Genomic DNA, 13,268 nt, shown 5'->3' on the forward strand with positions numbered 1-13,268 from the left:
CCGAAACGATATTTTTCAGCTCCACGGATCCCATGAATACGCTAGGAATCATCAGGCCTTGAAGTCCTTGTCTTTCCTTGTACTTGCGCACCACCTGGAATATTTACCCCACGTCGGAGAGTTCCTACGGGGCATACGAGGAGTGGACACCTTAGAGGCCCGTTTTCACTTGGACCATGATCTATTGACGTCCGGGGCTACCACGTCCAGCATTGTTCTGAGCTTGGCTGCACTCCTGTCCTCATTCGCGCAAAGTTCTTGCAGTAGTCTTGTTCTCAAGGAGGAGTTTCTACCTCATTGGCTACCTCGCTCCATGGGCTCCCGCGAATTTCAGGTGCGGCAGGCATTGTCCCCTGTCAACACCTTGAGGAATCTCTGGATAGGCCTTCCGATATTATTCACTCACCCTTTTCGTCAGTGGATCATGGACTCCATGAACAGCAGCCCTATGGAAACTCTGGCGATTGACTCGGTTGGGCTAGAGAGTCGGTCGTGGACAGAGGTTTCTGCTGGGCTCCGCCTCCCGCACCTCACCAAACTGGTCCTTTCCGTACCCGAATTCGACTTCAGGGATCTCCTCGCTTTCTTGTCTAGGCAATCTGCACTCGAGGACCTAACTCTACTTGATAGTCCAGCGAACCTGGGCGGCAACGTGTCTGGTCTCGCTCTCCCTAAGCTCCGGACCCTAACTTGCCCCCCGAGAACGCTTGTCGCTATCCTGGCAAGTTCCATAGCGGTCCCAAAATCATGCGCAATAGCTATCCGCCCGGAAGAGAGGCAGAATACTATCTGTCTCAGAGACTGGACGTACGCGCTTCGTGCCATTGGGACGCGGCAGTTCGCCAATGATATTAGCATCGCCCTGATCTTGGGGACGGCTGACTGCGCCTTCCCGGCGCAAGGACAGGCGTGTGCTGTCGGAGCGCTCGAACAAGTCGAGGACATCATTATTGACGTACGACACAGCGAACATCTCCAGCACAATGTTCCGGTGAGTACCTCAGAGCTGTCGCATATTTGTGCAGCCGTCTTATTGATGTCATGTACCTCAGGATTATCTCCGGACGTGGCTTTCATCCTCGACATTACCAAATTGTGGGCTTGTCATAATTCAGTCGCAGCGCAAGAGAAGGCCCAGTAGATTGTACCATTACATCATGGATAAATTTCCATCGCCTGACGTGGATGTGATGGAAGAGTAGGAGCATACATAGCGGACCCTGTGAAGGAAGCTCAGCTGTATGATCGCCCGAGCACTCCTTGTCCAAGTATATTTCAAGTTTCATTTCGTGACTAGTGCGAATTTCCGTGGACAGGTATAGTTACTATATGTAACGGTGATAGGGATGCATAGACAGCTTCAACTTGAGTTGATCGAAACTGGACGTCTCTTCCCTCAAGAGTCGGAATCGACGCGACGAACGCGTCTGAGGCTAGAACACGTGACATTCAGCGCCACAATTTGCCGTCGGCTTTCGCGCTTCTGACCTCCTCCTGCAGGTCATGACGCCACCGCTTGCTTATGAATGCGCTATGCCAATGGAGAACGAGGATCATAACAAGCTCTGCCAGAACACCTTTACGAGTTAGATCAGCGACCACCACAGCAGCGATGGGAGTTCCTGATGAGAAGATTCACCCGCATGCAACGGGGGCAGCTGCGAAGACCGTAGCTCAGCATGAGCAGCCACAAGATCTGGTGTTCTATGCTGGATGGGTCAGTCGTACCAGCACTGTCGAAGGTCTTGCAATCACTTACGCTCACAGGGTTTCGTTGTTACAGTTCTGTCCTTTCGTACAGCGTAGCTGGGTCGTCCTCGAAGAGAAAGGCATCCCTTACCAGTATAAAGAGGTCAACCCGTATAAGAAAGAGAAACACTTTTTGGGTATGAAACCGGCTCCCACTCGTCGTAGGCGTGACACTTATTCTTCATTAGACATCAATCCGAAAGGGTTGGTACCGGCCATTGAATATAAGGGGAAAGCGCTGTATGAGTCGCTGATTATCTGCGAATTTCTCGAGGAGGCATACCCAGACCACACTCCACATCTCCTCCCTTCTGATCCATTCGAACGCGCCATCGTGCGTCTCCAATTGGATCATGTAAGCAAGGCCATCCTTCCCGCCTTCTTCAGGACCCTGCAGGCGCAGGAGAAGGATAAGCAGGAAGCGGGTCTGCAAGAACTGTATAGCGGCCTGAGGCAGCTTGCGCAGAAGGTCAAGGGACCGTACTTCCTCGGCGAGCAGTTCAGCCTGGTCGACGTCGCTATCGCACCGTGGGCTGTGAGGGACTACATACTTGCGGAGCACAGAGGGTACAAGAGAGAGGACGTCGGAAACGGGTGGAAAGAATGGGCCGAGAAACTCGAGAGTCGTGACAGCCTCGTCAAGACCTCTAGCGTGGGTGCTCTGTATTTTGGCGGATTGTCAAGATAACTAAGGATCAAGCCATTCAGGACAAGCAACATTACGAGGAGATCTATGGCCGCTACCTTCGCGACGAAGCTCAGAGCGAAGCCGCGAAGGCTACCAGAGCCGGCAGAGTTATCCCGTAACCGAGGTGGCGTCCTGCGACTGCATTCAATGTATATCAGTACTTGTATGGGTAAGATTAAAGGATGTATTTTTATCTGTAACACGAATATCCCCGCCCCTGTCGTCCAGCAAAGCAGAAATATGAAAGGGATGAACACTGTCGTCGCTTGCTGTCTGTGCATCATGGGAATTCTTACTTGATCATCCTATCATCGAACTGCTTACAGTCACATCTTTCGCGGGCAGCTCTTCTCCGAGCCTACCTCTATCTCTCCGCACCACGATACTCACCGCTCAGACTCAGTTTAGTGAGGACATGGGTGTTCCAGACGCGCAGATCTACCCACAGGCGACGGGGCCTGCAGCGGCGACCTCCGCCAAACATCAAGTCACCCAGGATCTCGTCTTTTGGACGGGGTGGGTAAGCACGCTCAACCGGTCTCAGCTATTATTAGCCTCACATTGCCGCAGTTCTGCCCTGCATCCCAGAGGGTATGGATTGCGCTGGAAGAAAAGGGAATTCCGTACCAATACAAAGAGGTGAATCCGTACAAGAAAGAGGAGGCGTTCCTGCGTGCGTGCCGTTCTCGAAACTAAATGACAGTAGTGCTAAGGCAAGCCCTGAATCAGGAATCAATCCCAAGGGGCAAACGCCCACGATCGAGTACAAGGGCCGACCACTGGTCGAGTCCCTCATCATCCTGGAATTCTTAGAGGACGCATACCCGGATTACATGCCGCGCCTCCTCCCGGCGGAGGCCTACGAGCGCGCGCGCGTCCGGCTCGCCCTAGATCTCGTGAGCAAGACCGTGCTGCCGGCGTGGTTCCGGCTCGTACAGACGCAGGACGCGCGGAAACAAACGGAGGCGTTGCACGATTATTACGCGGCGCTGAGCACCCTGGCGGAGCAGGTGAAGGGGCCTTACTTTCTAGGGGAGGAATTCTCGCTGGTGGATGTGGCGATTGCGCCGTGGGTGGTGAGGGATTATATTATCGAGGAGCATAGAGGGTATAAACGGGACGAGGTGGGATTTGGGTGGAAGAAGTATGCGGAGGCGGTGGAGGCACCGGAGAGCGTTATGAGGACGTGCAGTGTAATTGCGGTGCTTCTTTTCATACGGGTCAGAGTGTTACTCACTTCCGCTGTCACAGAACAAGGAACATTATGAGGAAATATATGGCAGGTACCTACGCGACGAGTCTCAGAGCGAGACCGCAAAGGCCACGAGAGCGGGTAAAGCTATCATCTAGTCCCCATAAATGGATGTATTCCATTTTTTCTAGGGGCTACACACGAGATCTATCTAATTCCTTGTAAAAATACAAACGCTAAAAGACGCGAGGCTACTTCACGTTTCTCTTCACTTCAAATAACCCATGGTAGGTATCCTATATAGAAGAGAAACAACTAGTGCTACTAGGAGTCCGTGGTTATATATCCTAACCATGTCCACCGTCTATGCACTACGTAGAAGAGTAAGGTTACCAGTCATCCGAGAAAATATAAGAAAGCAATAACGATAGCGAGAGCAAGCAGAGAGCGGTGTGAACGAGAAAAGGCAAGACGAGACGGCACGAGACGAGAGCAGGGATACATAGATAGCATGGGGTCGATACAGGCAGGTGGCGGGACAACACGGTTAGAGATAAAGAATGGTGGCGGCCACCGCGCTCAGCGCGGCGAGGTACGGGATACAGAGTGACAGCATTGGTGAGCTGCTGCTGCTTTGTATATTGGTAGTGGATGGTACAGCGGATGGTGAGGTGGTGTCGGTGGAGGAGATAGAGAGGGCTGCATCGACAGGAGCTGAGGTTTCTGTAGCCGAAGCTGCCGATGTGGCGAGTGGACTGGCGGCCGAAGCCGTTGATTCGAAAGTAATTGACGGCTCCGGTGTTTCGATGACGGACGGTGTGGCTTCCCCGGCCAGTTCAGGGGTGGATGTGGCAGAGGGTAATGGGACGGTCTACATCGGAGTCAGTTAGACGGAGACTACGTGTTGTGAATGAGTGTGGCTTACGACGCTAATGTATCTGCACCCCCATAGACACCAACGTCTGTCCCACCTCATCGGCGCGGACTCCTTGCGCATCACCATCAGGGCTTCCGCCTGTTGACAAACTGGGGTGGGGGGTCAGTTACTGGAATTACGCCACCGTAGAGGGTATCGCTTACCACAGACAAGGAGAACGAGCAGGCCAGAAAGAACAACTTGGGGACGCATACCGAAAGAATAATTAAAAAGAGCGGTAGTAGTTCAAGTCACTAAGGCCTGAAAGGCCGAAGCTTAAGGCTGCAAAGTGCAGAAGTGACGAAGACAGAAGAGGGGAACTGGGCCTGCATTAGCCGAGACTTCCTCCGAGCTTTTGTACGCCCAGCTGCGTACGGCGGATACAAGCGTAGATACATACAAGTACATTGCGCGCGAGATTCACATCGGTGATTTCGCGTTGCCTGATCGGAGGGCAAAGGGAGAGCCTAATGAGGGCAACGGTAGGGCTGCGGGTATGGATGTTCTGTTGCTGACATCGCGGAATCAGCAGCCTTGTACTTTGCACTGCGGGAAAACTGACGGACACTGCGAGCCGTTCTTCAACACCTTCCTAATCGGGACGAAATATCCATTCCGAGGACAAGCGCGGTCGGTGCGGCATCGTTCGGCAACCCACGCGCCTGCCTGCTGGCAGTGATGCGTACGTGTATCGAGCCTGACAATGTCGAGATTCAACGAGTGCCTTAGATTGCGGCTCTCACTCTATTTGACGGGATCTGTAGAGTGCAAGTCTGTCGGTGGGCGCCTTCCATATCGGCACTAGCTCGTTTAGCCTGGATGAGCACGCATCCGAATAAGCTCCAAATGCTATAGAACCATGTAGGTCCATATTTTGTCCATTTAGCTCTATTTCCGCCACGTCAAGTACCACACGCCACCCGTTGTTTGATGAGCTGGACGCCTTCGGTGGCGCAAATAATTCTTCCACCGCCTTGATCAATGGTCACCGCTTATTCTTGAGCTGGTCTCGCCAGGGTTATGCTAGTCGAGTTCAGAGCGCGTCACTGGCAGGGAAAGTCGGGTCCTCCGACTGTTAAGAAACGTGCTAGCTATGAAGTTACGTGGCAGAATACGACTAACAGCGCAGAAACGGCAGATTTAGCCTGACTACTGTGAGCCAGTCGTTCTTCCCATTGCACTCCTAAATGGCTGAGTGACATGACGAATAGCTGGACGCTGACGTAGAATGAGTATAGAGCTGTGCTGGGAGTGAGTGGACTTATTTGAGGGTGTCTATACTGATTACAACGACCTTGCAATAATAATAGATCGCTGTACCCCATACTGCATACCATGTATCTGGTCCACAACGATCGGGTAACCAGCGAGGATATCTGCTCGTTGGGGCGACTCCTCCCCCTCCGCCCGGGCTGGACGGGTTTCTCTTTCTCGTTTACAGCCTACACGTTGTTACCTCATCGTATCCGATCTGACAGGACAGCCGATCACAAGGTGGCGAGGAATAGTGGTGAGTCCATCGCGGATCATTATCAGAACATGAGAAAAGTACGTGTATCCTCTGCGAGCATGGTGAGACCTTGTGGTGGAATAGCGCTGTTCCAGAATCCCGATACACCTCCGGTGTTCGTTGGCAGGTCCCGACAAGGACGCATAGCTTACAGACTCTGCTGAGATGGTAGGTATCCCTGAGTCTTGGATGTCGATCTGTCTGTGAATCTTACTCGGGTGGCATTGCACTATTGACCTGTAGCTCGCATCGGGTGATACGGCGGTGTCGGCGATCTGACGGAAACGTTTGTGACAGACAATGTCTATTTTATTAGATACAGAGTACAAGCAGGCGAGCTCTTATGGGGTAAGACGTAAGGAATGGTTTTCTCGCCGGGGAACCCACAGCTGGAATTACGGCAAGGGTGGATGGATGCTGACTCGGAGGAAGACAAACGTCCGCGGACGCCTTCACCGACCATGCATGTCACTACGTACGAGATAAACACATTCAGAAACCGATGTACATTCCAATGAGACATCATATACATTATTGGAGGACCCACAGTCGATGCTGGCTTTCAACGCTCAGCACGCACGTAAGACACGGAAGACGAGCGCTATCTGACAGTAACAATGTTATTCGAGTGGAAATGCTACTCTTTATCGGGGATTTTCACTCCATCCCCTGCTTGAGACAAGTTCAGTATGAGTACGCGTAACACTGACGATAGACCAAATCCCCTTCCCTTCCCAAGTTCAGTCCGCTTGTCTATATTCCCCTGCTTTTTGACGAGAAAGCAGACCAATTATACTGGTGTAACTTATAGGTCAATATTGTAGGGCGTGACAGGATGACTGCGGCAATCCAGGAAGATGGTTTGTCGTTTCCTTTGGCGTATGGAGGTTTCCAGCAGTTGTCCTGCCCTATCTAGTAACAGCATTGCCTCATTGGGATAGCTCATTGCCCGACTCGGTATGTCGGGTTTGCCCGGCTGCGCATATGTCAGACTTTAGGCCTTCGCCTGGAGTCTTCCTCCGTATAAGTAAGACCAACCGCAGCTGGTGATCCTCAGACCCTCTCTTTTCCCCCGCCCACCATCTGCTCCTATTTAGCCAGGGAAGCTTGCCGTCCTTGCTGCTTTTACTCGGAATTCTTGATACTCAGAGCTCCAGCGAACGCAGCTTCAGGGTGAGATTTACATTTTTCTGTAATTTATACTGTTTAAAGTGGAAGTGTATTGCTGTGCTGCCTTTGCTATACAACTGGAAAGTCAAGCGATAGAATGTACATGTACATCTCGACGAGCACGTAGTGTTCCGGGTCCTTGCTGAAGCCGCACTTCGCATGGGGTCCTCTGCAATCTGGCGCAGCACAGCCGCCGATCTTGTACCGACACTCGACCGACGCCCATTGCCCGCACGTTGTCGAGCACGAGGGAGCGCGACATTGGCGCAGTGTCGACAGTGTGTCAAGCGACGACGAAGGCCAAACGCCCTTCTTCAGATGCATTTACGGCAACTTTTGCTGGCAATATGCTTCTGTGTGGGATCGGTCTTCGCTGATACTAATTCTACCTCCGATGACGGGTGAGAACCTAGGTTCCTTATGCTCGGGCTCTTATTGATGCTGGAGGGCGCACCAGTAGCTACCCATACGACCCGATCCTAAAGTATAGACCGCCCTTTGCCCGCTCTCTTCCCATCCAAATCCTCCTCACCGGCGTCGTCCTCACCCTCGTCGGCGTCCTGCTCATTCAGCTCATATTCACGGCGCAGTACCACTGGCCCCTCGCACCCGTCAACTATGTCCTCCAGATCTCTGGCGTCCTCACCCTGCTCATTTCACTCATAGCGACACTCCATCAGATTCTTTCCGCCACGATAGATGAGAGCAGGGGATGGCCCTATATGCTATCATATCTTGCGGTGGACGTCCCGCCTTTGAACAATGCGAATACTACAAATCTAGGCGAGAAGCGTTGGGCGACAAGTGAAGTGGCGGCATGGCTGATGATGAATGCGACGAGTTCTGCGTTGATCCAGGTGCGTACTAGATATCCCCCAACTAACCCACTGAGGTAATGACGGTGTCCTAGATTACGCACATCCAATTCTTGACCCTCCTATTCCCTTCCTCCATCGAAAAAATTTTGATTTTTCTACTTCTTGGTACGCTCCTTTGTACGCCGTAATGCTGCACTCCGTTCACCCGATTCTTCCTCCAGGTCCTCTCGCCGTAGCCCACGCCGTCATGCAGCTGGTGCCCATCCACGCGAACGAAAACATCGTCCGTTTGGCCGATACCATCTCCAACGTCTGCAATGCAACGCTATCGCTTCTCTTCACCGCCTCGCTCTTCATCTGGGGCTTTCTCGTGAACCGCAAGAAGGCCTGGCGCACCGATGGCGGCACCGCGGCCTTTGGCGCAGGGGCAATCGCGTTGGCGGTAGCCTCCACGACGCTGACCTTCACTTATATCCCAAGCAAGGATCAGTACGAATGGTTCCCGGGCCTCGTGTGGGCGGTAGTGCTGTGGCAAAGCTTCCTAGGCTGGTGGTGGTGGGTAGGCGCGGGGATGGGCGTCGGCGAGGTCGAGGAGCTGCTCCGGCGCGAGGAGAAGCGCGCACAGAAGCGGCGGATGCGCATCGAGAAGCGGCGGGAGCAGAAGGAGAAGGCGGGCAGGATCTGGCGCGGGGTGACGGGCGCGTTCGTCGTGAAGAAGGGCGAGGAGCAGGCGGGCCCCGGCCAGACGGGCGGGGACACGTCGCTCCTGCGCCAGATGGCGGACACGCGCGCCGCGCGGGTGGTGCAGAGCATGTACCTTTTCCTCCGGCATGCGCATCTCACCGCTGCGCGCCGGCAGGCCGCTGCGACGACCCAGCGGAAGCAGGAGGTCTACGGACGGGAGGGCCTGCCGATCGAGGGACCGGACGGGGCGCCGAATGTTGTCGGGTGGGGCTTGGGCTCGTTCGGCATACGCGAGCGGGAGCTCAGGGAACACGGGAAGTATGATGACGAGGTGGAGGAGATCGAGCTGGACGTGGTTGGCCAGGACAAGCAGGCGGTCGAGGGGGAGTCAACCGGCGTGCAGGCTCGAGCGCCTGGGTCGTCCGTGTGGTGGTGGGGCCCGTTGCGGCAGTGGCGGTTGAGGGACTCGACTGTATATTGATGGATCGTTTGGTCTTTGGTGTGTTGTACGATTATCATGGTATTTGGTTGTATTGATGATTGGATGTTAATATACGGATGAATATATCGTCTGGGAAGCTCAGAGGTGCGAGTGACTCGTGGATGGTATGACTTTCGGTATGCTTTACCCGCGATCTGTTCAAGCAGTCGTCGCCCTCTTGCGCGACGATTTTCGGGTGTGCACCGACTCCAGTAGCTCGATCGACATCAGGAAGACGCGCTGCGACCCAGTCTACCCGAATAAGTACGCAGATCCATTTCAGCAGTCCCCATCTCAACCTCGGCCTCGTGCCTCGCGTTACCGTGCTCGTTGCCACATCGATATCGAGCACTCCCATTCATGATAACTCCGTGCGCGTCCTCGAGTTCGACTTCGCGAAGCCTGAATAGACGCCGAAGTCGTGTGACTATTGTGACAGGTCACGGTTCGACAGCCACACTTGCCACAAAAGCTAGTACCAACGGCGAAACCCGACAGTTTTGTTTACAGACTCAACGTCTACATGTGAGACTTTGGGAATCTGGTAGTCAGAGGTGCTAGCTGATATCCTGTCTTTGGGATCTGGTATGTGGAGAAGCCTTCGTTTTCTCATCCTGGGACCTTGACTCGGAGCTGTTGACGGCTCGCGGGTATAAACATGAGGCACGGGCCAGCGACAAAGCAAAGAACAGCCACATTCAGGGTTAGTTTCGTGGATCTGCCCTTGGTTCATCGCACTGACTAGTTCCTTGTATTCTATTCTCCATAAGGTCATCTGAAGCCGCGTCTCGCGCCGCGTGTGGGACGTTCATTGGCCTTTCAGCAATCAGGTCATTGTCCAACGCTTCGTGCCGCGGAAGAATGACCCGATTGATGGCGAGCCATTGATTGAATCCGGGTCCCTGCAGCTCAGTAATCTGCTTGACTGGACGGAGAATGCAGCCTCGAAACGGCCTTCGTTCGGCACGGCCTCGTTTACGACTGTATTTGTACCCATCTGGCATAATCAGACCATGGACGTTGCGTCTATGGCCCATGCCAGCTATATTTAAGGCGTGTTAGTTTTTGCTATCCCTGCTGCCACACCCTCGTCTCCTCTGTACGCCGGTCGTGCCTCAGCGTATTCTCGAGTGTCTTATCTGAGACTCTCCCTCCAACAACGTCCCTGGTCGTTTTTTCCAAGCGTTTGCTGTTGCTTTCCAGGCCATCTGTCTAGGTTCTGTCCACTGGTGACTCAGGAAAGAAAAGTCAGTACCATAAATCAATAACCCGTATTGTGGCTCACAGGTGTCTCTCAGTTTGGAACCTCTGCCAGCCACAGTCCCGCTTACCAGGGCATCCAAGCTTAGGCATACGTAAATGTCCGCTGTGGCACTCCCTACTCTCCAGCTTCGCCGGGGCGATGTATGTACCGAGCTCCTAACTGGTTCCCGCGTCTCCGTCGGGCGGCAAATGCTCGAGTTCCTGTTTCTCCATGCGACATTACCCCAGGCAAAGCACCTGCACCGTGTGGCTGATTTTATCTCGGGGATTGCAGGAGTATATACCATCGAGGCGCATTTCAGCCTGGTCCGTGGCCCACTCACTTCCTTGGATACCTCGACGGCGAACACCGTTCACAACCTAGCGGCGTTCCTAAACTCCATCGCCCAGACGAGCTGTATCAATCTTCTTTTGAAGGAGGACGATATGCCTCATTTCCTGCCTTACTCGTTCGGTTCGGGAAACTCTCAGGCGCCCCTTCCGCTGGCCCCCGTCACCACGCTGAGGGAACTCTTCATCAAGATGCCCGTGATGTTTACCTTTGCATTCCGGGACTGGATTGTGGACTCCATTAATGCTAGTCCTCTCGTGGCTCTTACCGTGTCGGCTGAAGGGCTCGGGAGCGAGACATGGAACGAGGTCTTGACGCAGCTACACCCACAGCATCTCAGAAAACTCACTTTGTCTCTTCCCGAGATCAGTTACAAGGACCTGTGCGCGTTTCTATCCAGGCTGCCCACTCTTACAGTCCTTGCTTTGCGGGATAGTCCGGCGAGCTTCGTTCGAGGTGGAGCCTTGAGTCAGTCGGGCATCAGTCTCACCTCCCTTCGGCGTTTAAGCTGCCCGCCGAGGGCTCTGGCGAACCTTCTGGGAAGCACCCTTGAGTTCCCTGCCCTGTCCTCGATCACCATCCACCCGGAATCCAGGCAAGATGGCTGCTCACTTAAGAGATGGACTGCGGCATTACGCGCCTTAGGAAGGCGACAATTTCGCCACGAACTCGAACTTACGCTTATATTAGGCAAGAGGAACCACAGCTTCCCCGAGAAGGGAGAAAGCGATGCTATCGGACTCGTACGCGGGGTTTTAGAGATCATCCTGGACTTAACATTCAGCCCGAGTCTCCGAGACATCGTTCCGGTGAGTGTCCTTGAGAGTCACAAGCGTCTCCTTGAGAGCGCTATACTGACATCTTGTGTTCAAGCACTACCTGCAAGCATGGCTCTCGCCCTTTTCCATTCCTGACGTCGACAACATTCTTTTGAAGGGCCATGGGACGAGGAGCAGCCAATTGTCGGACTATATGGAGACCACCTTTCCAAGTGCAGTGGTGATATTTGCATGATCTTAGTGTCTGTACATATATGTTCGTAATTTATTTCGTTCGCGAATCCGACAATTCTACGAGCCAGCAGTGCGTTGAAGACCGCTCGGCCCGAGCACTCCTCGTTCAGATCCCTGCGATGCGCTCATGCGCTCATGTGCGTGATCGGCCTAAGTCAGGCGGCGCAGAAGGACGCGCGCGACCGGGGACCATCGGCGTCTGTGGGTACGATGTGGCACTTGTAAGCACCCAGCCACAACGAGTGAGCACGGTACCTGAGATGGATATTGACCTTCCTAAAGGAGTAAAGGCGCTTGCCGGCTATGCCGTGTGTGGCTGAATTCCCGAGGTGTCACAGCCGCTTGCAGATCGATAGGCCGTCACTTCAGAAAGTCACGTATAGTCGGAGTGTGTCGGACATGGTGCCAGGGACGTCCCAGAAATGAAAAAGAAGTCCAAGTGGTCTGATATTGGGGCCTGGGGGACTTTAATTTCCCTCTCCGGCATGGTCCGACTGTAAATGATTTTCGAGAAATGGGCCCATCGAACTGCAAACGGCTGCAATGTGGCAGCGCCATACTCATTCTTGATGCGCCCGAGATTCTCATATTAACCAGCATCGCCTTTGCTACATATACTGGAACCGTATGCGACCTCCTGTCCAATAACACGATGCCGGACGTAACTAAACACAAAGCTTTTCCTGGCCTTCTGGCCTCACTGACGATCACATTCAACTCGAACAGTGCATCCGGACGTTTCAGCACAGCCAGATCCACCCGAGTGACGCCAAAAGCGAGACGCCTTAGACTTGGGACTACGCCCCAAGACGCGAGACCAAGGGGTCTTGAAAACCTTATTTTGCCACCCCACCTGAACGCCCCCCCTGGGTACCCCACCTCGCCCCCTCTGACTTCAACGCTCGAGCATCGGTCTACATACAGTACACGTCACCGCCTACGCTAGTATAATAAGGCCGTCCGCTACTCTGCTCGACACCCCGTCCTCGCTGTCTTCCCTGTCAACCACCATGCCCTTGCCGCTTCCGGCAGCGGTCCGGGTAGAAGTCTGGTAGCAGACCCCAACCCTAGGGCGTACCGCCACGTGTCTGGTGACATAGGCGCGCCGCTTCTTCGAGGCTGCGTCCCGCCTTTCCGGCACCTCGTCAGTAGGCCCGTCGTCGTCGTCGCCGACGATGAGCATAGCTATAGTACTTGTATGTAGTCATAAAAACATGGAATAAATTTCATTAAATACAGAAAATTCATGCTATTGCATTGACATGTACGCGGCGTCACTTAGACGCTCCGATCGAGCGTCATCGCCGTCAGGTTTGTCGTGCTCATTGTCTTCGACAGCGGCGGCGCACACCCTCGTATATGGCCTCAACAAAAATAATAAATTCATAGGATATTACATATATGCATTGACTCGTATTCCAGGCCATTTGTAGGCATAGAAAATGTCCAGATA

The 13,268-nt window shown here is 53.6% G+C and overlaps 5 protein-coding genes across 5 annotated transcripts; 4 read left to right on the forward strand and 1 right to left on the reverse strand.

Moving 5' to 3' along the window:
• Positions 1-424: 424 nt before the first annotated feature.
• GLOTRDRAFT_129494 (uncharacterized protein) lies at positions 425-1,202 on the forward strand (the record flags this gene model as incomplete). The annotated part of the gene is made up of 2 exons (XM_007868171.1): positions 425-991; positions 1,053-1,202. 2 exons carry the CDS (start codon positions 425-427, stop codon positions 1,200-1,202), a joined length of 717 nt encoding a protein of 238 aa, XP_007866362.1.
• Positions 1,203-1,612: 410 nt separating this feature from the next.
• On the forward strand, positions 1,613-2,556 carry GLOTRDRAFT_42029 (glutathione-S-transferase; the record flags this gene model as incomplete). Its single annotated transcript, XM_007867922.1, has 4 exons — positions 1,613-1,717; positions 1,784-1,886; positions 1,938-2,401; positions 2,464-2,556. 4 exons carry the CDS (start codon positions 1,613-1,615, stop codon positions 2,554-2,556), a joined length of 765 nt encoding a protein of 254 aa, XP_007866113.1.
• Positions 2,557-4,176: 1,620 nt separating this feature from the next.
• GLOTRDRAFT_129496 (uncharacterized protein) lies at positions 4,177-4,758 on the reverse strand (the record flags this gene model as incomplete). The annotated part of the gene is made up of 3 exons (XM_007868172.1): positions 4,177-4,500; positions 4,555-4,655; positions 4,710-4,758. 3 exons carry the CDS (start codon positions 4,756-4,758, stop codon positions 4,177-4,179), a joined length of 474 nt encoding a protein of 157 aa, XP_007866363.1.
• Positions 4,759-7,435: 2,677 nt separating this feature from the next.
• On the forward strand, positions 7,436-8,786 carry GLOTRDRAFT_61104 (uncharacterized protein; the record flags this gene model as incomplete). The annotated part of the gene is made up of 4 exons (XM_007868173.1): positions 7,436-7,626; positions 7,683-8,082; positions 8,136-8,208; positions 8,265-8,786. Coding segments are annotated over exons 1-4 (1,077 nt in total), but the record flags the coding sequence as incomplete, so codon positions are not given.
• Positions 8,787-10,567: 1,781 nt separating this feature from the next.
• GLOTRDRAFT_129498 (uncharacterized protein) lies at positions 10,568-11,816 on the forward strand (the record flags this gene model as incomplete). The annotated part of the gene is made up of 2 exons (XM_007868174.1): positions 10,568-11,611; positions 11,676-11,816. 2 exons carry the CDS (start codon positions 10,568-10,570, stop codon positions 11,814-11,816), a joined length of 1,185 nt encoding a protein of 394 aa, XP_007866365.1.
• Positions 11,817-13,268: the final 1,452 nt, after the last annotated feature.

Source organism: Gloeophyllum trabeum (genome assembly GCF_000344685.1).
Source record: "Gloeophyllum trabeum ATCC 11539 unplaced genomic scaffold GLOTRscaffold_00007, whole genome shotgun sequence".
Lineage (NCBI taxonomy): Eukaryota > Fungi > Basidiomycota > Agaricomycetes > Gloeophyllales > Gloeophyllaceae > Gloeophyllum > Gloeophyllum trabeum.